We start from the raw sequence: 24142 nt of genomic DNA, 5'->3' as shown, positions 1-24142 counted from the left end.
TGCCATACCAAACAAGACTACAGGGAGATACCAAAAACTATGCGGATCCATTCAAAATTATTGACATATAACACATATAACAGCACTGATCCAAAACACGCTTGTTCGGCGAGCATCCGTTATAAAACACTCACAGTACATTGATTTGGACAACTACACGAATATATTGCACTGTGTTCATGCAGAAATACGATGTTATAGCGATCAGTGAGTTGAGAGCGCACATGCATGGTTTGTTTGCTTATCAATAATTGCGGACTCGCGCATGCCTTATGAACGACTGCTGTATGTCGTCTTTACCTTCATTACTATCGTCATCCATCAAAACCTTTTTAGCGACACAGGTGTTCTTTTTCCAACTGAGAGAGTTTGCGTTTTCAGCCACCGTTCAGTCTGTATTTCACAGCAGCACGATGAGAAATGACCTGGGCTGAACCGAAACAATCACAGAATACGTACGAGAGAGGTGGTACCTTGTTTTAAATGTATTTTTTTATTACTTTAATTTAATGTATTAAATGTAACGTATTAATAATTAAATTAAAGAATTATAGTAATATATTTAAATTAATTTTAATTTATCTCGCGGCTCACCTGGAGGATCACTGCGGCCCCCACAGGTTGGGAACTACTGCTCTACACGATCCCAGCTGAGGATTAAAGGTTCCCTCAAATGAAAAATTGAATTTATCTTGGCATAGTTAAATAACAAGAGTTCAGTACATGGAAATGACATACAGTGAGTCTCAAACTCCATTGTTTCCTCCTTCTTATATAAATCTCATTTGTTTAAAAGACCTCCGAAGAACAGGCGAATCTCAACATAACACCGACTGTTACGTAACAGTCGGGGTGTACGCCCCCAATATTTGCATATGCCAGCCCACGTTTCCTACATTATAAAAGGCATTAGACAAGGGCAGCCAGTATTAACGTCTGGATGTGCACAACCAAATCATCAGACTAGGTAAGCAAGCAAGAACAATAGCGAAAAATGGCAGATGGAGCAATAATAACTGACATGATCCATGATAACATGATATTTTTAGTGATATTTGTAAATTGTCTTTCTAAATGTTTCGTTAGCATGTTGCTAATGTACTGTTAAATGTGGTTAAAGTTACCATCGGTTATTACTGTATTCACGGAGACAAGAGAGCCGTCGCTATTTTCATTTTTAAACACTTGCAGTCTGTATAATGCATAAACACAACTTCATTCTTTATAAATCTCTCCAACAGTGTAGCATTACCCGTTAGCCACGGAGCACTATCAAACTCATTCAAAATCAGAAGTAAACAATATAACAGTATACAATACTCACATAATCCGACGCATGCATGCCGCATGCATGACGAACACTTTGTAAAGATCCATTTTGAGGGTTATATTAGCTGTGTAAACTTTGTTAAGGCACTGTTCAAGGCAAGCGCGAGCTCTGTGGGCGGAGAGCACAGGATTTAAAGGGGCCGCAACATAAAATCGGCGCGTTTATAATGATGCCCCAAAATAGGCAGTTAAAAAAATTAATAAAAAAACGTCTATGGGGTATTTTGAGCTGAAACTTCACAGACACATTCAGGGGACACCGTAGACTTATATTACATCTTTTAAAAACATAATCTAGGGCACCTTTAAGGGTCTAATCTAGCAAAACGGTCATTTTCTAAAAAAATAAATAAAAAAAATCAGATTTTTTTTTTTTTTACCAAAAATACTCGTCTTGCACTAGCTCTGCGATACGCCATGCATTACGTAATCATGTTGCAAAGGTCACGCCTGACGTAGTTGTAAGTACCTAGCAAGTGTTTACAAAGTGAACATGCAAAGACTAAGTCAAACAGCCTTTACAAAAAAGGGTAAAACAATGATGTGGGATGATTTTGAAGTTGGAGGAGAAAATGAGTACCGCAGTACTTCCGCCTACATTTAGAGCCCTTTGAAGCTGCATTGAAACTGCAGTTTGGACCTTCAACCCATTGGTAGCCTTTGAAGTCCACTATATGGACAAAAATGGGGGTGAGTAAATTATTAGGAAATTTTAATTCTGAAGTGAACTTGTCCTTTAATGGTTTATTTTAGAGGTGTCTCAGATCACATTTTGTTTTGTCAACAAGGCACAGTGTAATGGAGAATTCGCAAAGAAACTTTTGTTGCCAGATGAAGCAGTCAGCTGTATTGGATCTGACAGCAGCTACATCACAAACTGATTTCATAACGTAAATGATTTCATAATACTTTGTCTGTAACTGACTGTTTTATGTGGATAATATTTTCAAAACACTTAGTTACGCCCAATAGCAAGTGGCCGTTGATAGAGTTTCCTATTCAATTACATTAGCCAATCATAACAGTGGCCGTTTACTGACAAGCCTTAAAGGAGCTGCCCCTTTAAGTTGTTTAAACTTTTTAACATTATAAGTGAACCTCAAGGGACATATTAAAATAATAAAAAAATCCATGTCATGACCCCTTTAAATTAAACTAAATTATGTTTTTAAAATAGAAATGTAGCACATCATAGAAAGAGTGAAAATGAGAGATTCCTTCACTCACATTTGCCCTCTCACACACTTGTGAGTCATAAATACTCCATCACTTGAGATGCCCTACCACACACACACTCCTGCTGTCTTTGATGTTTAAGTGCTTGGTGTTTAAATGGCGACGGCCCCTCCACCTGTTGAAATGCTGTTTTCTCAGAGGGTGAGATGTCCACAGGACCTTCTATTGATCTCTGCTGTCTCAGTGTCCTGGAGGTCTGTCATTTTCTTTGGAGTTTGTTTTCAAACTTTGTTTACCATTTGAGCCTTTTTTGGTTCCAGGTTTTTTTTTTTTTTTGAACATGAGTCACCTCACTTTTTTTTTTTCTTTCACTCTTGCTCAACCAAATCAGCCAGAAATGGTCATGACATGAAAAGAAGTTGCCAAAACATTGAGGAGCGTATATTATACAAACAGAGCAAACACAATACGACATGCAATAATTTAAAGTTAATTTGTGTTACAATATCCACCACAATACTCATCCAAAGGCTCTAAAAGCCTTCTGAAGCCTACATATGTTGGGAATATTATCACACGTCTTTCTTAGGCAGCTTGTCAAGTCTCTGTGAATGACTTTGAAGTTTCTTCCTCTCCAACAACGAATTGGCAAATTTCTGGAGTTCTCCACACGTCAAATTTCAGGATACATTTACACTAATAGCTGACACTCTCCCTCGATCACAGGAGCGCTACCTGGACTGCACCAAAGGTCAGCGAGGGTCTGAAATTCCTGCAAAGTGTATCAGTTACTGTGCTTAATGAGCAAAAATCTGTTTTGAGTTTTCCTTCAGGCTTGAGGTTATGTGAACCTGATTACAGATCAGAGCGTTCGCCTCTGAAACAGCCATGTTGTCACTTCTCCCTGGCCTCAGGTCAGTTTTGAGCCTATTAGGGCACTTCAAGCAATCAATCAGCACATGCACGCTCGCTGCACTGTACCGGTTATTTCTACTCTAATTGAATTATTCAGTACTTTCTTATTACTGGCAGTTAAAGCAGACTGTGATTCTTAGTGTGTGAGAGGATGTGAGGTACATGCCTTAAAGGTTTGTGGCTTTTAGTCCATGTGTGTTTTGCATTCAAGCTAATCTATAGGCTAGCGTATAACTAAACTTTGGACTTTTGTAGTTGATTTGACAGACTATTGTTCAATCAAATGTTTTTTAGAAGAGCTAGCAATTATTTATTTGCTCATTTTACTTATTTGCTCATTTATTGATTATTTATTACTTATTAATTTACTTATTTACTTGTTTGTTTACTTAACTAAATAAGTAAATAAATAATAAACAAGTAATTTATTATTTATTACTTAATTCACTCATACTTATTTACTCATTTACTTATATGCTATAGCGTACAAATAAACTGGACTCTTGTATTTGATTTGACAGACTATTGTTCAATCAGATGTTTTTTTTTTAGAAGAGCTAGCATTTATTTTTTTGCTCATTTTACTTATTTGCTCATTTATTTATCTATCTATTTATTTATAATTTATTACTTATTAATTTACTTATTTACATGCTAATTTACTTGTTTGTTTACTTAAATAAGCAAGTAATTAATTATTTATTACTTAATTTACTAATTTACATACTTGTTTACTTAACTACATATTATTTTTATTTTTCAGCTGACATTCGTTTTTATATTTATGTTATATTATATATATATATATATACAGTACAGTCCAAAAGTTTGGAACCACTAAGATTTTTAATGTTTTTAAAAGAAGTTTCGTCTGCTCACCAAGGCTACATTTATTTAATAAAAAATACAGTAAAAAAACAGTAATATTGTGAAATATTATTACAATTTAAAATAACTGTTTTCTATTTGAATATATTTCACAAAGTAATTTATTCCTGTGATGGCAAAGCTGAATTTTCAGCATCATTACTCCAGTCTTCAGTGTCACATGATCCTTCAGAAATCATTCTAATATGCTGATTTGCTGCTCAAGAAACATTTAATGTGTACAATTGTACAAAATATTTGTGTACAATATTTTTTTTTCAGGATTATTTGATGAATAGAAAGTTCAAAAGAACAGTGTTTATCTGAAATCTAATCTTTTGTAACATTATAAATGTCTTTACTGCCACTTTTGATTGATTTAATGCATCCTTGCTGAATAAAAGTATTCATTTCTTTAATTTCTTTTCAAAAAAATAAAAATAAAAATTCTTACTGACCCCAAACTTTTGAACGGTAGTGTATAATGCTACAGAAGCTTTGTATTTCAGATAAATGCTGTTCTTTTGAACTTTCTATTCATCAAGGAGTCCTGAAAAAAAAAGTATACAACTGTTTTCAACATTGAAAATAATCATAAATGTTTATTGAGCAGCAAATCAGCATATTAGAATGATTTCTGAAGGATCATGTGACACTGAAGACTGGAGTAACGATGCTGAAAATTCAGCTTTGCATCACAGGAATAAATTACCTTGTCAAATATATTTAAATAGTACACAGTTATTTTAAATTGTAATAATATTTCACAATATTACTGTTTTTTACTGTATTTTTAATTAAATAAATGTAGCCTTGGTGAGCAGACGAAACTTCTTTTAAAAAACATTAAAAATCTTAGTGGTTCCAAACTTTTGGACTGTACTGTATATATATATATATGTATATATGTATGTATGTATGTATGTGTGTGTGTATGTATATATATATATATATATATATATATATATATATATATATATATATATATATATATATATATATATATATATATATATATATATATTTTTTTTTTTACATTTATTTTTTATATTTTTATTTATAGTTTTTATTAACAGTTGATATTGGATATTTTGACCATTATTTGATATTTAATTGAGCATCTTCAGATCTTTTTTTTTTTTTTTTACATTTAGATGACCTTTGCTGTCATGTAATGTCAGTTAAAGTTATCTTTTAAAAACGTATTAATTTATTACATATTAAATGTAATCTTAAATTTCAGATTTTTTTTTATTTTTTATTTTGTTTAAAATTTGTTGTTCATAGTTTCAATTATAATGTTGTGATGGCTAAATTCGCTTGCAGCATTTTAAACTATTATTATTAATATATTATTATTAATATTATTAGTGTACATAAAGTAGTATAAAATTTTAATATCAACCATAATGTGAAAATAATTATTCACTTTTTCAGTATCATTATTAATCTATGTATCCCTATTTTTTTTTTCTGGAAAAATCTTGTAGTGTGCGTGTGTGCGTTTTTGAAGTGTTTAGCTATGCGTGAAAAGTCGTGTGTTTGTCGTGCCAGTGGCGTTGATAGTAAACACGCGAGCTCTTGGTCTTTTCTCGCCGTATAAGGGCTTAAGCTATCTGAAGGTTAAGGTGCTGTCTTCTGTATCTCTTTTATTGACACTTCCTCAGCTGCCAAGTGCAAGAATACAAGATCCTTAGATGTTACCTAAAGTAGATCCAAGAGATTTCATTGCTATGACTTCTACTCAATTTCCCAATTTTTCCAATTTGTCTTATGGCTCTGTATATAGAGACATCACATCTATGTCCATTCTGTAAGTTTCGTAACTGCATATATGATGCTTGGTTTATTCTGAATATGTCTCCGATGGATGCTGGAGGCCATGAGGATCAAACATTTAGCGACGCTGCTCCGTCCTGCTCTGTATTAAACTCAGCAGCTCTGCTTATGATAGGGATCACCACCACCAATCACTTTAAAGACATAGTGAACTTTCCCTGGCTGTTATCTGTTCTCCTTTGCACTCTATCTTCTCCTATCTACTCTCTATCCCACTTTCACCCTCGTCAGATCACTGTTCCTCATTAGTGAGCTTGGCTCGCTAACAGTCCTGAAAGCCGCAGGACTGTAGATGTAGATTAGATAGATCTGCTGTGGACTCATCTGTGCTGGGTGCTGGAGAAGCTGAGGGAAGATCTGGCACTGATGTCTGCTGTAATCTGCTTAAAAAATCATCTCTTGCTGTTTTATTACATTAATGTGAATGTCTCTGGCTTGCTCTGGCTTTCCAAAGTGTTTTACAGGGCAGTGCAAAATATTTTTTTGCAAGAAGTCTCTTATGTTTCTCTTATTGTGAAATATAATTATTATGTTTTAATGTTTTAAACTGATTTTTTTTTTCAGGATACTTTGATGAATTGAAAGTTCAAAAGATCAGCATTTATTTGAAATAGAAATCTTTGATAACATTACAAATGTCTTTACTCTCACTATTGGTCAATTTAATGCATCCTTGCTAAATAAAAGCATTAATTTCTTTATAAAAAAAAAAAAAACATACTGACCCCAAACTTTTGAATGGTAGTGTATATATATGAAAATTTCTGTTAATTTATATTAGAATACGCTACGATTGTCATTGTAGCAAAATTTCAGTAGTTGGTACCAATATCACAAAAATTTTGCAGTTCTCAGTACAAATTTGGGTACTATAGCAAAAACTGTTGAATTATGTACTTTGAATTTTTTTTGTCCCATTTTGTCTCGTCCGTTGGTTATCACTAGCCGTGCTTCCATTACCCTTCAAATTGCGCAAATTGAAGATAACACATCAATTTTGCAAAAACTCCCATATCTCAAAAAACTTATTCCTGAGATTATTCATGAGATGGATTTTCAGGCAATTTGAAAAAGGAATATTTCGAAAAACTGCAATAAAAACAGTTTTTTCGCATGTACAGGTCACCTGTCACATATAAAAGTCGATCATTCTTTAAACATGGCACGGTATGTTTGGACAAGAAGACGAGAGTTCTTTATTAAACTCATAAAAGACAAAAGAATTATGGGAATACTGGATTTTAAACAACAAAGAAATGCAACAATTTGTCAAGACCTGGAAGCAGATAGGAGAAACCAGAAACACCTCATATGTGGCCGCTCCAACTATAAGGGGCTTTCCTTGCCATTAATGCTTGGATAACACGCATAAGTCTACATAAGTCGCATAAGTCTGAGCTACAGCTTTCCTGTAGCTCAGTGGTTAGAGCGTGGCACTAGCAATGCCAAGGTCATGGGTTCGATCCCAGGGATTGCACATACTCAGATACAAAATGTATAGTATAATGCAATGTAAGTCGCTTTGGATAAAAGCGTCTGCCAAATGCATAAATGTAAATGTAAATGTAAATGTAAGTCTCCTTCGATTAAAAATAATGGCTAACGCAGCAGCTGTGATATACTTAAACCCACTAACATCCGTTGACATGATTTTTGGAATGACTTATTGCGAGAGGAAAAAATTACGCTTTAGTTGCATAACATCAGTTAATGGAAACACCGGCGGATGAAGTTAGGAGATTTACCTACAGATCGGGCCATTAAAATTCCTGATCAGTTGTTAAATATCCTTTTCTTAATAACTGAGCTACCCAATGAAGTTTGTTTGGGTATGGAATAGGGAAAAATGGAAAAGATTAAGTTTTTATATTTAATTTTTGTCTCTTTCCGCAGAAGAAAGAGAGGGAGTGTATGCAGCTACATATTGGGATTCTGAGGAGCGAGTTGGAAAGACAGAGGAAGGCGCTGACGAGAGAAATGGACTTGATGCAGAAAGAGAGCACACAGCTTGTAAAGAAAGGTAACCAAATTCAGCAAACTATTCAACTGATGAGAGATCTGTCCCACTTTGGTCAGAAAAACATCACCATATGTATTCAAATATATTCTTTCTTCCTCTATACTGTTACACACCAGTGGATCACATCCCCACACATCTGCAATCAGGCAACATTCTCTTCCAAAACTGTGTGTCAGACTGAATGTGTTGTGAAACTCTTCATCTTGTTTTTCACTGATGTAACTTCATGCGTGCTCCAGTACTTTGGGGGACCGTATAGAGTTCCATCTGCTAAAATGTATTTCCAGATCTAAAACGGCAGCTCCACATTCTCATGTAAATATATTTCCGTGCCTTGAATTTAGCAAGGCAGTTGTTTTGCGTCTAACCAGCCTTCATGCAAAGAGTGTCAAGTCATTTTCTCCTCCTCACTTGAAGTGGAAAAGTTGCAGGAAGCAACAAAATTGCAGCCAATAAGAACATATTTGATGTGTAGTGATGCATTCAATTGTTACTTGATATCTGCGCCTTCCGACCAAAAAACATCTGATTTATAAAATCTCAAATAGCATTGCTAGCATTTGTTTTGCATTTAAGTGAATAACAACCGATCTTTTGCCATGTTTTACACACCTGTCTCGGCAAACGTTTCCAAAACTGATTTTATAGTCTTGTAATCATGTTATGTAGGAATTTGGACTCAATGATTTGCCTAAATGGGATTGTTTACCATTAATCATGTAGTTCGCTCTGTTTTTTTTTTTTTTTTGCCACATTCAGATGACATCATATGCCTTGCATCTTTGTGGAATCAGAGTTGTGAGTCTCCATGTTTGGAATCCAACTTAAAGTTGGCATTCCTTTGCACTTCTTTAAGAAGAAAGTTGGAAATTCCATTTCGGAACTATTGGGATTTCTCTTTCGATTTTAATTTGTGTTATACTGCCTAATCAAATTACGTACATTTTTGTACATTGCTTGTCGTTACTGATTTGGATGATTTTTTTTTTCATTGCCATGATATACATGCTTGATTCGAGCAGTTTGTTAGTCATTCTGTCCTTAAAATTCAGTCAAATCCTCTTGTAGGAAAAGGGTACTTCTGGAATTTTGGCCCGTCAAGACCACCACCACCCCTGTTTGTTGTGATTTAGTGGTCTCATTATTCTCATATGTTACTCTACACTGCTTCCATCAAAGATCCAGGCTGTGCAGGCAGACATTGAACATTCAGAGTTTATCCAAAGCTTAAGTTCCTCACCGCCCCATTCGTCACAGCCCCCTGCCATTCATGTTTGATTTCTGAATCCTGCTCTTTTTATTTGCCAAATGTTGTGCATGGGCGGGAGGTGCGAAGAGGTGAGTTTGATTGATGTGGTGGCTGGTGTTTGGCTAGAGGGTTGGGCTGCGTACTGTGGGTTCATAAAGAATACATATACGCACGCTTGCACAACCGTAGTGATTGAGTGGCCTGGCACTTGCCATCCCATAATGCATTGTGTTCATGACCTCCTAGTGTGTAGAAACAAACAACGGATTTGGGGTTCAGGGAAAGGTCTGTTCTAGATGGATGACGTCTACCCAACAGCCTTTGCCAACAGGGGCCTGTCCTGACTGGAGCCGAAGGGAGCGGCCCATTCACATTCATGCACAAGAGAAGACTTTTTAAAAGCTGAAGAATAAAATTATTTGAACTGGAGTAAGAGGAAAGGAGGATAGCACACCGCTTGACCTCCTGTTTCATTCATTCATTGATTTATTGGTCTTCTTTCTTTCTTTCTTTCTTTCTTTCTTTCTTTCTTTCTTACATATTACACAAGAGAAAGTTGTAAGAAAATTGGTGGACAATTCAATGCAAAAAAATAAAAATAAATAAATAAATTATAAATTAAAGAAGAAAAAAAAACCTGCTTGTTACCCAGTGTTTTTTATCATTATTTATTATTCTCAGTTTTTGCTTTTACCATTTTATTTTTAAAATATTTATAGTTAACTTTAATTTATTATTCATTTCAGTTTTAGTCGTAGTAATTTTAGTACTTCAGCTAAAACTTACATATTTCAGTTAGTTGGTAATTTTCATTTTATTAAGTTTAAGTTTTTCATCTAATATTAAATTTAATGTTATATGTTATTTTAGCTTTATTTCAATTACTGAAAATTACTTTTAATAATTCAATGCAAAAAAATGGAGAAAAAAAAAAATCCTGCTTGTTACCCAGTGTTTATATATATATATATATATATATATATATATATATATATATATATATATATATATATATATATATATATATATATATATATATATTATATTATATTATATTATATATATATATTAATATTAATATTAATATTTAATGCACCGTTTTGGTCATCTAAAAGAATAGCTTACAAAGATTGGATGACCTTAATGTTGCATTAAAAATTAAATATTGTATGTTTTTTCAAACTATGCTACTTGACTTGTTTTTGAAATTAGTTGATATCTTATGTACTGTATGTATGGGGGGGGGGGGGGGTGAGTTTTTTTCTATTTATTGTTAACAGATAATGTAATAATGTATAATGTTTTAGATTTCTTTCTGAACATCTCTTCAGTAAAAGATGTTTAAAAGGTAGTGAAGAAAAGAGAGAAAAGCGCTCTCTTCTGGGAGAGATATGAGAATAACAAGCTAGAGATTCCAACTTTTTTTCTTTCCCGTCATGTCCCTCTCAGTTAATGCCTGCCTTTCCCATTCCCACTAACAAATCTCCCACACCCAAATTTCATTTAAACACTAATGGTCCTTTAAGCTATTGTCAGTCACCGCTTATTTGCTGTGATACTAACCGGGCCAGCACTCCATGAAACGGCATGAAAGCCTCCTTCCAAAACTACCGTAGTTTATCCCACTTACAAAGGGAGATTGCCAGAAATTGCACAAAATGACTTAAGTGTAACCACGTCTCATCTCTGTTTAATGTACAAAGCTGCAGTCATGCGCTCTCGCGCTCCCCCGCCGGTTCTGGTCACTGAGCGCTTCCTCGTTTCCATTGAAGCAAAGAATAAAGCTTTGCAGGGTCAAGCCTCCTGTCACCGTTTCCCTCGCTCTAATTTCTCATCACGTCCGTGCACATGTTGTAAATTATGCTCATAAAAGCGATTTGACGTTGTTATGATCGGTAGTTGCGCTCTGGACCGTGGGCCTGTAAACGTCAAATGCGGAGGCACTCCACAAATGAAGAGGAAAATGTAAAGTGCTGAAGAAAAAAAGTGGTTCAGAGTGAAGGGACACACTTTTAATAGTCCTTTTGGTCATTAAAACATGAAACACCTGCTGGCTTCACCAAGTTTCCTGTGGTTTAGCTTTCATGGCAGTTATAGGCAGTTATATCATTGGCAGGATAAAAAAAAAAAGCTTTGTCAATGAATAATTTCATTTTTAATTTTCATTACCAAGATTAACTGTGTCTGTGGAACATAAAAGATGAATATTGTGTCAGTGTTTTTTTTTTTTTTTTACACTGTTCAGTTTGTCTTTTCCTTACAATGAAAGTCAATCACTATATTTCCATCCACACACACACGATATAATGTGTGTGTGTGTGTATGTACAGTGCTCAGCGTAAATGAGTACACCCCCTTTGAAAAGTAACATTTTAAACAATATCTCAATGAACACAAAAACAGTTTCCAAAATATTGACAAGACTAAGTTTAATATGACATCTGTTTAACTTATAACATGAAAGTAAGGTTAATAATATAACTTAGTTTACACAGTTTTCCGTTTTACTCAAATTAGGGTGATGCAAAAATGAGTACACCTCACAACAAAAACTACTACATCTAGTACTTTGTATGGCCTCCATGATTTTTAATGACAGCACCAAGTCTTCTAGGCATGGAATGAACAAGTTGGCGACATTTTGCAACATCTATCCTTTTCCATTCTTCAAGAATGACCTCTTTTAGAGACTGAATGCTGGATGGAGAGTGATGCTCAACTTGTCTCTTCAGAACTCCCCATAGGTGTTCGATTGGGTTCAGATCAGGAGCCACTGAATCACTTTCACCCTCTTCTTCTTCAGAAATCCAACAGTGGCCTTAGATGTGTGTTTAGGATCATTGTCATGTTGGAAAAGTGCACGATGACCAAGGGCACAGAGTGATGATAGCATCTTCTCTTTCAGTATTGAGCAGTATAACCACTCACCTGTGGTTGAATTCTTGTTAAATTAGACATTTGTAGTCTATAATTTAGCTTTGCTCCAGAGACTTTCAATGGGGTGTTCTCATTTTTGCATCACCCTAATTTGAGTAAAACTGAAAATGTTTTTCTCTAAGTTATATTATTAACCTTACTTTCATGTTATAAGTTAAACAGATGTTATATAAAACTTGTTATATAAAAAATTGTTTGAGATTTTATTTTTCAAAGGGGGTTTACTCATTTATGCTGAGCACTGTGTGTATATATATATATATATATATATATATATATATATATATATATATATATATATATATATATATATATATATATATATATATATTTTTTTTTTTTATTTATTTTTTTTTCTAGTGATTTTGGGTACATAAAACGGGCATTTCCTACCGACGGGCGAATCACAGCCATGATGATATACAGCCCTATTGCCCGGATACTCGTGTGATATTGTTCATATATGTATATATGTATGTGTGTGTGTGTGTGTGTGTGTAAATATATAATATAATATATAATTAATCAAATCTAATACAAAAGTTTATAAATATATGTGTGTGTATGTGTATATACAGTATATTTATATATATATATAAATATAATACAAACTTTTGTTTTGTTAATTTGTTTTACAGTAGTAGTAAAATAACCTCCCAGAACTGTCTCACATGATTGCGTTCCTAAACACCAGACATCCATCTCTGAACCCAAGATAACGTGACTGTGTTTATCGCATTTCGTCTGTAATTTATGATGTTCAAAAAAAGATTGCAGCAACTTTCATTTTTTATGTCTTTTATGTCTTACACATATTTTGCACCAATTTCCCTGGACGATTTTGTTTTATTGAACACATGGAATGGAAACTTTGCTTTATTCACAAATGTTTTTTTCACAAAAGTTAATTTTACAAAATTGGATTGAAACAGAATGTATGTGGTCCAGTGTTGTTTTGGTCCCCATTAACTTCATTGTAGAGATAAAAGCAACTGAAACTTACTTCAAAATCTCTTCTTTTCATGTTCCACAGCAGGAATGAGGGTGAATAAATGTTGACAGAATTTATATTACTGGGCGATCTATCCCTTTAACCTCTGCTGTTGTTTCTCCCAAGCAAACGCAGATGACTTCCTGCCAGTAGTCTTTAGGAAAGGTGTGGGCGGCGAAGAGGAGGCCTTAACCTGGTGCTGACAACTCTGATGGCCGAGAGAGGCGATATTACTAAAGCAGAGTGTGTCATAGGGGATCGATTAAAGAGAACAAGTAGAGAACAAAAGCATTTAGACCTTTCAGTCTTTTTCTCTGCCTCTAGCTCTCTTGTTCTTTTTCCTGCCGTCTCATCCTAATGAGAGGTTCAAGGCTTTGCATATGGGACCGCTTTGCTCCAGCGACAATGATCTCTCTTCCAATTTCCCTGGTTCACACCTCCCATGTCTTCAGAAAGACAGCACCAGGGCCCAGGATGTCCCGCCAAGCATTGCTTTAGGACAGAGAGATCCCACAGAGCTGTAAAAGAGAAGAGAATGTGAGGCATATTATAAAGCAGACACTCTCTGTTTTTACAAGTGCGGGTCAGAACAAAGGAGTTTGCCTTTTTTTAACCAGACGGTCTGCTTTGATTTTCTCTCTTTCCACTCTCATCTTCCCTCATCTTCTCATTTTATGTAAGTGAAGTGGAAAAGAACAGACAAGAATCAACTCTTTAAAGGAATAGTTCACCCAAAAATGAAAATTGTCATGGTTTAGTCTCCCTTATGACATTCCGAACCCCTGTGACTTTCTCCTGTGGAACAAAAACAAAAAAAAGTGTGTTTTTTTTTTTTTTTTTTAAAATCTTCATGCAGGTCATCGTGCCTTTATGGACACTTTTCTTTTATCCATTTAATGTGTCCTTGTTGAAAAGCATTAATCTTTCTGACCCCAAACTTTTGAATGCTCCTGTATATGTATATTTATATACAGTGTATGTATGTATTTACTGTGTATGATTTGGTCTTATAGGCACCAGAGGCACACCACACCCCTGCCTATCCTCTTTAATTTGATCCATTTTTAGAGAGAATTCAAAATCTTCTCCTCTCTCCATTTCTCACTTATTGATCTCTCTTACTTTGTCTCATTCTCTATTTTCCCTCTTCTGTGGATAATATTGTGTCTGAAAAAATGGACCACAGCAATATTGCGTAGAAGTGGGGCTGACGCATGCATTCCACAGCAACTCATACTCGCACACACGCTCCTAGCTGATGCTTTGATGACATGGGGGTGGTGTGGCCATGCAGGCTGGGTTGGAAAATGTCTTTTGAACACCATCAGCAAAACCCTTATATCCAGTTAATCTGGGCAGTGTGTATCGCTTTCCAGCAAATCAGATGGAGATTTACTGTTCTATTTCCCTTGAATGTATACAAACATACTGGATTTCTGCACTGAGCAGCAGTTAGAGACAATATTATTTTGTACATTTGTAATTTAGGGGCTTTAATATGCATTATTTTTGTTTGGACGTCCTTTTTCAGGGTGTGTTGAACTTCGGGCACTTCTATATGCCAGAAGGTTAATTTTTATTAGAACTAACAGATTCTTATTTTCATTATATGATCACATTATTTTAGTTTTATTTTATTTTTGTTTTAACCTTATACCAGACCCAAGCATTCAGTCTTAAAATATGAACAATTTATAAAAAATACAAATTTTTAAATGTAAATATAAACTATTTCAAAATTTGTGAAAATAATTTCTACCGATTTTTACACTCAATTATGGAATTATTTCCACCACAGCCAACAATTTTGCTCCCAATAATGTTTTAACAAAATTTAGTATGCTTGATTAGTGTACCATGATTGAGATGGCATGGAAATATCAAGGTAAATAATACTTGTAAACAGAATATTTCAATTTAATCTTTTTAAATTTTAATATTTTAATAAAAGTTCACAGGGTCAAAGTGCTCATCGTTGAAGAAACACCCATAAATGTGCTCAAGTTCAATCACAACACAAGAAGTTTCACCAAGTATTTCAGATCATGAACATTTCAGGATTTCATCATTATAGCCTGTCTTTTTGTAATCTAAGCGTGTCTTATCCTGCTTCCCGGGAATCGTTATCCAAATTTCATGTTGGGAGTGTTTTTGATTATATGGTCTCGTCTTTTTATTATAATTCTGAGCAGTTATATTTATGTAAAAAAAAAAAAAAACCCTACAAGCATTTTTTGAATCTCAATTAGTTTTATGTTGCCTGTAGAGGAAATGTTTTTATAATGATGAAAGACTCTGTTTTATGACAGCACAATTTAATAGACTGCTATCAAAATGAGACACTCCTACCCACCTGTACAAACACACATGAGACTACCTGTTCATTCAGCTCATTCCCGTCTTTTCTCTCTCTTTTATTCTCTCCACCTGTCTGTGTTCTCTCCTCAGAGGAGGCGTCATCTACCAAGCACCAGGGTCTGGAGTCTGAGCGCAAGTCTTTGACGGAGTTGCAGAAGGAATGCACTGCCAAAAGGTGAGTGATTGTCAACCTGCAATTATCCGTCCCCCTCTTTTCTCTTTTTCATCCCTCGTTCTCTACCCTCGAGTCCAGTGGTCTCACATCTGTCAGACATTACCGTGATGGGCCGCAGAACGGTGCGCTCCTTCATTCTGCCCTTTTTTTTTTTTTTTTTTTCTCGAGCGCTTTGGGAGATTATACGGTCAACTCAAGCAGACTGAGGGCATGCTGGATATATTTATGTTTTCCCACCCACTCAAATTGCATTGTGTGACAATAAGCAGATTAGGTTGTGCCAACTCTAATGGGTTTGACATGACCCAAAGGGTCACACACAGTGGGCTGACCTCTGAAATAATGCATTTGTATGTCTGGTGGTGTTCATCAGCCTCTTGTTTGAAGCACAGTTGCCAGGTCTCGGGTAATGCTGCCGTAAACATTGCTGTTATTTTTGTGTTTTGCCTCTTTTTTTTAATAGATTGCAACATTCAGTAGAGGGGAAATGGGATCATAAAAATATATAATCCAGTTAAATCATTCAATCCAATATTATTTATATATTCATAAATCACAGTAGTGTATTGTCAAAAATATAGATATTTCAATATTTATTGATACTGAAACGGTTCCAATACTCATCGATACTCCAATACCAGCTGCATGTTTTTGCTCTCTTCTCTATGACGGCAAATTGACACACTTGCCTCCTCTCCTGTCCTTGTATTGCACAGAATTTTACTCATTCCCGCAGGTTTTGCGCTCACATCAAAAGTGTGCACCACGCTCTCATAAAGCCACCTCTCAAATAGCTTGCGAGTACCAAATTGACTTCTTTTTTGTGGCTTATTGCACTTAAACTGTCAAATACATAAAAAATTCTCTTACCGAGTATTCAGTTAAATACAGTAAGTTTGGAATGTAAATAGTTTAGAGAAAACGTGTGTTGTGTAACAGTATATTGTATCCGAGTCATGTTAAAGTCTGTCATGTTAATCAAAGAACAAAAGACAAAGAGAAAATCACTCGCTGCTCTTCACTGAATAACTTTTGTAACTTTAATTGTAAGCGTTAATGTGAAATAACATTTTAACAATGAAGACTATTCAGTGTTATTTTACATTTGATTACTTTCATTTCTGTTGTATTTCTTATCTGAATACTACTGTTAGACCCACCTGAAAAACTTAAAGCCATGTTTATTTAATTTTTCTCTATTCTGTTGTATTTATCGTTTGCAATTTGTTTATTTGTTCTCATTTTATTACGGTTTACCTATCTTTTTTTGTAAATTTAGTTCAACAGTTCAAATAAAGCCTCCCTGTTCTGTAAGCTATTGCAACAAAATTACCCAATTATCAAAAAATGATGAGATAATAACATATTATCTGAATGGCAATATATGGCAGTTTTCCCTGTGGTAGCGAAAATGGTATCGAATATCGATATATTTTTAAGGAACTGTACCGAAGTTGGAAATTCCTGTATCTTGACAACACTAAATCACACCATGTTTGTTCATTTGGCAAGAGGAGATTCGTCTGAGCCTGGTTTCTCCCAAGGTTTTTCTTCTCCATTTCTGTCACCTAATGGAGTTTGGGTTCTTTTCCATTGTCGCCACTTATTCAGTATAAGTGTATATTCAGTAATGTTGTTGATTTGACGGCACTGGCACTGGCACTATTGGATGAAAACAACACTTGATCTGAATTGAGCTGAATGATGATGCCACTGTTTTCTGCAGAGCTGCTTTATAGCTTAATCAATTGAATTGAATCAACATCGAACTGAACGCATTTCATAATTGAACTTTAAACAGTTATTGAACTGAACTGAGTGAAATAACAACGCTATATTAATATTTATTATAAAATATAATTTTAATTCATCCCTATTGAAGTACCACCACTACAGCCATACACATTCAGACAGATGTCTCTGGCCGTTGATTCGCATCTTGTGCTTTTTTGGCACATTGGAGACCCACTTCCAGTAAAGACAGATTAAGTTATGTTCACAGTTTAACAGTGGTTGCACAGAAATGTTTTGACCGGATTTTGGGTGGTGTAGAGCAGGCCTGGTGGACCCACATGTAAGCTATAGTCCAGTAAGGAAGGTATATCCTTCATACCTCATCATTATTTCCTTCCTGCCTCCTTTTCATGACTGTAAATGAATACCACATTATCCTCTATCATTACTCTTCATCTTTCTCCTCAAGTCACAGACCCAGTAGCTGAAAGCTGAACATGAAAAATAAACATTTTTTCAACCCCTTGCACCTCATCTAGACAGGTCTTTTGGTTTTAGCTGTGCCCGTCCCACAACCTCCGCCCGGTCCTGATGTAATGGCGTGTCCCTTACTTGACAGATGTGTTCTGATTAGGGTTGGTTGCTCCATTGGAGGATGGGGTTAGAGTGGAGGAAGTTCATTGTAATTTGGCAGTTATGATAATTGAGTAGCTCTTACCATTACTAGAGAGATGATTCAGAGCATCATTAGTGGAGTGAACTTCCTGAAGCCAATATAAACATTGCAATTAATTCTTCTTCGCTTTCCTCTTCTTGTTGTTTTTCTTTCATGTGATTGTGACTCCCTGTTATTTCCTGTCTTGCTACTTTCTTTTGCTTGTTATACACATGCAGTGGTCCCAAAAAGTATTTAGTAACTTTTGGACACTAAAATCATACCTAAAATGTGAATTTTATTTTATTCGATAAACATAAATATCCATTCAAGTGACATTGGCACACAAATGTCATTAGAGCTTGGCATTTTTTCAATTTCTTTTAACCAAATGGTCCCAAATTTGTTTGTTTTTGGTGGATGATTGAACACACAGGTTTTCTAGTGTATTATATGCACATGTGTATTCATTTTATATAATAATGTATTAAATAATATTAATATAGATAATAAATAAATAAAAATATTACTATTATAAATAAATAAAATGAAGATTAATCATTTATTTTTTATTATTATTGTTATATTTTTGCTATAATGATAATAATACAAATAATATATGTATGTTTACACAATTTAAATATGGACTGAAAGATCTTGAAGTTCCACTGTGTTTGTTCTTCAACAGAGAGCTGTTTCTGAAGTCTAACGCCCAGCTCACTTTCCGCTGTCGTCAGCTTATATCAGAGCTTTCCTACATTTATCCCATTGATGTGGTGAGTATTGAACTCCACACACACAAACAATGTCACACTCAAACACGCTCAACAAAAACATAATGCAGCTTCCTGTCTTTCTCATGTTGTGCTGATGGCTGGAGCTTGTGGCATGCTGGGAATATTAGAGGTTGGGGTCTTTGCGGACTCTGGCGTTACTGGCTTTGGTTTCTCACCATTTCAGGATGACCTAGAACTACTGTTCAGTGCACACGCTGCCTGGTACCCACAGAGTCAAATCAGTTTACAAAATAAAGCCACTGAAAATGAGCAGAAAACCACATTCAGACCAAACTATCCTCTGCCAAGCTTTTTCAGTTGGTGTATGAAGGATTTGATTTATCGGCTGCTCATGCTGTTCCAGAATGCTTTGCTCACGACTGCTTTTCTGCTGTTTTCTTTTTCTTTTTGCAGAACAATCAGAACGATTATGTGATTTGTGGTGTCAAACTGCCCAATTCTGAAGACTTTCAAGGTAAGTTTTGATTGGCAATTAAATATACTTGAGAAACATTTGAAGTGGGCATCCTTAGTTGTGACAGACTGATTTACTAATTAACCAATTAATTAGGCAATATTTTTTCAAGAAGCGTTCTTGCTTGAATGAGTTAAAAAATCTACAAACAGCTCGACAAAGCTTGCATTTTCCATTCTCAAATATATTGAGTGAAATTTGAGTAATGTTATTAAAGGTGCCCTAGATTCAAAAATTGAATTTACCTCAGCATAGTTAAATAACAAGAGTTCAGTACATGGAAAAGACATACATTGAGTCTCAAACTCCATTGTTTCCTCCTCCTTATAATCTCATTTGTTTAAAAGACCTCCGAAGAACAGGCGAATCTCAACATAACACCGACTGTTACGTAACAGTCGGGGTGAACGCCCCAATATTTGCATAATGCCAGCCCATGTTTCCAACATTATAAAAGGCATTAGACAAGGGCAGCCAGTTAATGTCTGGATGTGTGCACAGGTGAATCAACAGACTAGGTAAGCAAGCAAGAACAATAGCAAAAAATGGCAGATGGAGCAATAATAACTGACATGATCCATGATAACATGATATTTTTAGTGATATTTGTAAATTGTCTTTCTAAATGTTTCGTTAGCATGTTGCTAATGTACTGTTAAATGTGGTTAAAGTTACCATCGTTTCTTACTGTATTCACGGAGACAAGAGCCGTCGCTATTTTCATTTTTAAACACTTGCAGTCTGTATAATTCATAAACACAACTTCATTCTTTATAAATCTCTCCAACAGTGTAGCATTAGCCGTTAGCCACGGAGGACAGCCTCAAATTCACTCAGAATAAAACGTTAACATCCAAATAAATACTTTACTCACATAATTCGAAGCATGCATACAGCATGCATGACGAACATCTTGTAAAGATCCATTTGAGGGTTATATTAGCTGTGTGAACTTTGTAAATGCACTGTAATATAGTCGACAGCTCATGTGGCAGGGAGCACGCAAATTAAAGGGGCGGCGCTGCCTAAATCAGTGCATTGTTAATGATGCCCCAAAATAGGCAGTTAAAAAAATTAATTGAAAAAAATCTATGGGGTATTTTGAGCTGAAACTTCACAGACACATTCAGGAGACACCTTAGACTTATATTACATCTTGTGAAAAAGCATTCTTGGGCACCTTTAAATCTTATTAGAAAACTTCAGTAAATTGTTGTGCTGTGGACATGAATGAAGTGTCAAATCATGCCAGCGTTTGTAGTACTTTTTTGTGGTTTTATATTTCCAAGCATTCAGACTAGGCATTTGCGCTTGCGATAAAATGAGCTCAAAATTGTGTTCACACTTGTAGTTCGGTTCACTTAGTTCTTTTGGTCTGGACTGAAAAAGAAAATGATACATTTAGTCCTGGTCCACTTAGCTTTTACACTGTCATTTTTAACACCAAACCTTAAGCTAAAAAAAAAAAATAAAGGCTTAAGGCTTTTTTTCGGTGGAACTTACCGAACATTCAAACCAAAGCTGTGTGCTGGGCTAAATGGGCTCATTGTATGTGCATACATATGATGTTATTTTTACCAGCTGAGAATTTGTGAAAAGCTTATAAAATGTGTAAGTCAAAACACTGCCACGAATTCCTCCGTTGCACACAAAAGAAGATCTGCTGCAAGGAGACAGCGTTTCCGTCACCTGTACTGAACTGTAATGGCCAATGTAGCTCATATGATGAGAAAAAAACAGTTATGCTTGAGCATTCTGTCCTTTTTAGAGTCGCATCTTATGAAATCACATTCTATTTTTGGTTCGTTTAAATGTCTTTGGTTTGTGTTGCATTCATATTTCAGTAGAAACGCACTAGATTTTGATTGGAAGCCAACCAAGACCCACCTTTTCAGGGCCTTCAGTCCACTGGTTTGGTGCACACCAAGGTTTGGATGGCAGCGTCACACTTTTGGCATTTTCACACCTATGGATCATTTGTTTTGTTCCATAACAGGGACTAAATTTGTTACAATCTTGCATTTTCTTCTTGGTTAGGTTCGCTTTCACAAAGGCAACATTTCAAAGCATACCAAAATGTGTTTATGCAAATTAAATGCGATTACCTGACACACGCAAACACTGTACGAATGTAGCCGTCATTCCCGCTGTTATATTATATACTATTCATATTAATACTGCGTCAAATTCAAATGTGCTCTCTCTGGATCTCCCAGCGCTGTCTAGTAGGCGAACTGTGTCGAGACCATATATGAATGTTATAATGCAGGTAGAGCCGGAATCAAGGCTTCGTCGGGACAGCATTCTTGCACTGAGAAGCGCAATTACACAACATTTTAAGATGAAGAGGCACTCAACTACGGTTTTCAACTACGGTAACTAATGTGCTCACTCACAGAATCAGACACTACTACTTTTTATATAACACATTTCCCATTATGAATTATGCTATCGTTTGATCCGTTGGGTCAGATTGCTTTCACATCTCAAGCGAACCGCTCCAGAGTTCGTTTCTATTCAAGGAGGTCTCGGTACACTTGTTTGGTCCACAAGGGGGGCAACGAACTCTAGTGCGATTCAACCGAACTAAATGAGGCAATTGTGAAAGCACCCTTACTCAAATAAACCACACTAACAGAGCAATCGAACCAAACCTGCCAAGTGTGAACACACCCTTACACTGGAACTGAGCCGAGCTGATTAATCAGTTGATATTTGGCCATTTTGAAATTACAATTGTTGGTAGTACTGATAGCTCATATCAGTAAAATATTGAATATTTTCACATTTCAGTGGCTTTTGAGTGGATTTCGAGAACATTTTCATGAATTTTTTGGGTTTTAAATGTGTCGTTTGATGTCATGAAATTGTATTCCAGTGTATCACGCATACATGTCTGCATTAAAAAAGTCGGAAATAATAACGTTGGATTTCTTTGCATTGCCAACTGTGGTCCGCTGTCACGTTCTGAATTAAATCAGTTCAGAATCAGATAAAGCGAATCTAGACTCATCTGGCGAGGAGCTCTTGACTCCCCAGTCAGTTCTGCTTCACTGGCTGTAATTCTCTTGATTTCTGGGTTTCTTCAGTCTGGCTGTGGATCACAGGCTCCAGGCCATCAATCAATCATCCTCCTCTGTTCTGATCAATGGAGCCCTGTGTCCATGAAACCCTTCAACTTGTGGTTAAGAGTGAGATCACTCCAGTCAGTTATTCACACAGCAAGAACCGTGGTCGGACCTTCTGACTTCTCGCATTATATTAGAGAAAAGGATTTTATTAGGGCATTCATCTCCCAGTTCCCTATAGTTTGGCTTTTGGGGTTTTTAATAAGGAGAATGAATTGTGTGTGATGGGTACAAGTGATGTCCTTTGTTGTGCTGGCTGTGGGGAGAGTTATTCATCTCATTTCCCATGTGTCCTTTAGGCAGCACTGTATGTGTCGCAGAGAATCAGGTTTGGCTTTTTTCAGGCAAAGGAGGCATGACTTCAAAAGAACAGAGAGGTTAATGGAAGCCAGGTTGAACCGTGCACGCAACAACACGCATTATTCACATACATGCATATGCAGTCCTTCACATATGTGGCTATTGCTTGGCACAGTTTTCTCATTCATGGATTTTGAAAGCACAAAATGACAACTGATATGCATATACAACTTATTTCTGAAACAAAATAAGCCTTTCCATAAGTGATATGGTCTGTGCTCACAGTACGTTATTTTTATCTGCAAATACTTGTCTGTTCTAGCCTCGACACTTTCTGTAAGCTGAAATGTAGTGAGTACAATGGAGCATGTGTAGTTGCAAGGGTGTTCTGGGAAGTGTAGTTTGGATGCATGTTTATAATAAAGCAGAAGTGTGTGTGTTTTTTTAAGGAAAAAAAAACTTTTTTTTTTTTTCACAGCACATAATTACTAGTTGACCTGTTGTCCTTCCAGTTGCTTAGCAACTAAATATTTTTGCTTGGCATTTGGGCTTTTTATTTGAATTTGCCAGAAATGCCCCAAAAGGTTGCTGTTCAGACAGTAATGGGGCCATCAGAGTGATTTAGATTGCATATAATTATTTAGGAAATGCACACGTTGGAGTGTTATTATACACATTTAAAGACAGAACACTAACATTAAGCCGATCCTTGTTTTCAGAGTAGCTTTTAGCCTCTGGTGATGCCTTTGACCCCATCAGGAAAGGGCATCGCTGAGGTGAACTGAAGTTTTGTATGGTATTAGGTTATTATTTGGCTCCCTATAAATCAAGCCCTAAGGAGACAAAATGAATGGCCTTCATCAGCTTCCATCAACTTAACAAATGGCCTCTGATTTATAACTTCAGATTGAAGTGAAATAACTTCAGTTGTTGTGACTCATCCTTTAAATCACAATGTACAACTTTTGACCTCAACTAAAATGGAGGATGTAGCACTGTATAAAAAAAATTAAGAACCATTTTTGGATTACTAATATGTTTTGCATTGTCATTTATTTTATGTTCTCTTAAAAATGTCTAAAATTTATTATATAGATTATTAGACAACAATGTTATTTTATATATATATATACAGGGAGTGCAGAATTATTAGGCAAGTTGATTTTCTGATCATATTTTTTTCCCAAGCACATTTTACCAATTCCAATCCACATCAAT

At 35.5% G+C, this 24142-nt stretch overlaps 1 protein-coding gene across 2 annotated transcripts in view; it reads left to right on the top strand.

The window, feature by feature from the left end:
* uvrag (UV radiation resistance associated gene) overlaps positions 1-24142 on the top strand; it is a 131226-nt gene that overhangs the window by 34262 nt on the left and 72822 nt on the right. For both annotated transcript variants that reach the window (XM_048180779.1, XM_048180780.1), the window contains 4 exons: positions 8020-8146; positions 15772-15856; positions 18934-19021; positions 19436-19496. In XM_048180779.1, coding sequence (XP_048036736.1) covers positions 8020-8146; positions 15772-15856; positions 18934-19021; positions 19436-19496 — 361 coding nt within the window. The remainder of the gene's footprint in view (positions 1-8019; positions 8147-15771; positions 15857-18933; positions 19022-19435; positions 19497-24142) is intronic.

This window comes from Megalobrama amblycephala, linkage group LG2, assembly GCF_018812025.1.
Source record: "Megalobrama amblycephala isolate DHTTF-2021 linkage group LG2, ASM1881202v1, whole genome shotgun sequence".
Classification (NCBI taxonomy): Eukaryota; Metazoa; Chordata; class Actinopteri; order Cypriniformes; family Xenocyprididae; genus Megalobrama; species Megalobrama amblycephala.
This window is presented reverse-complemented; position numbering and strand designations above follow the sequence as displayed.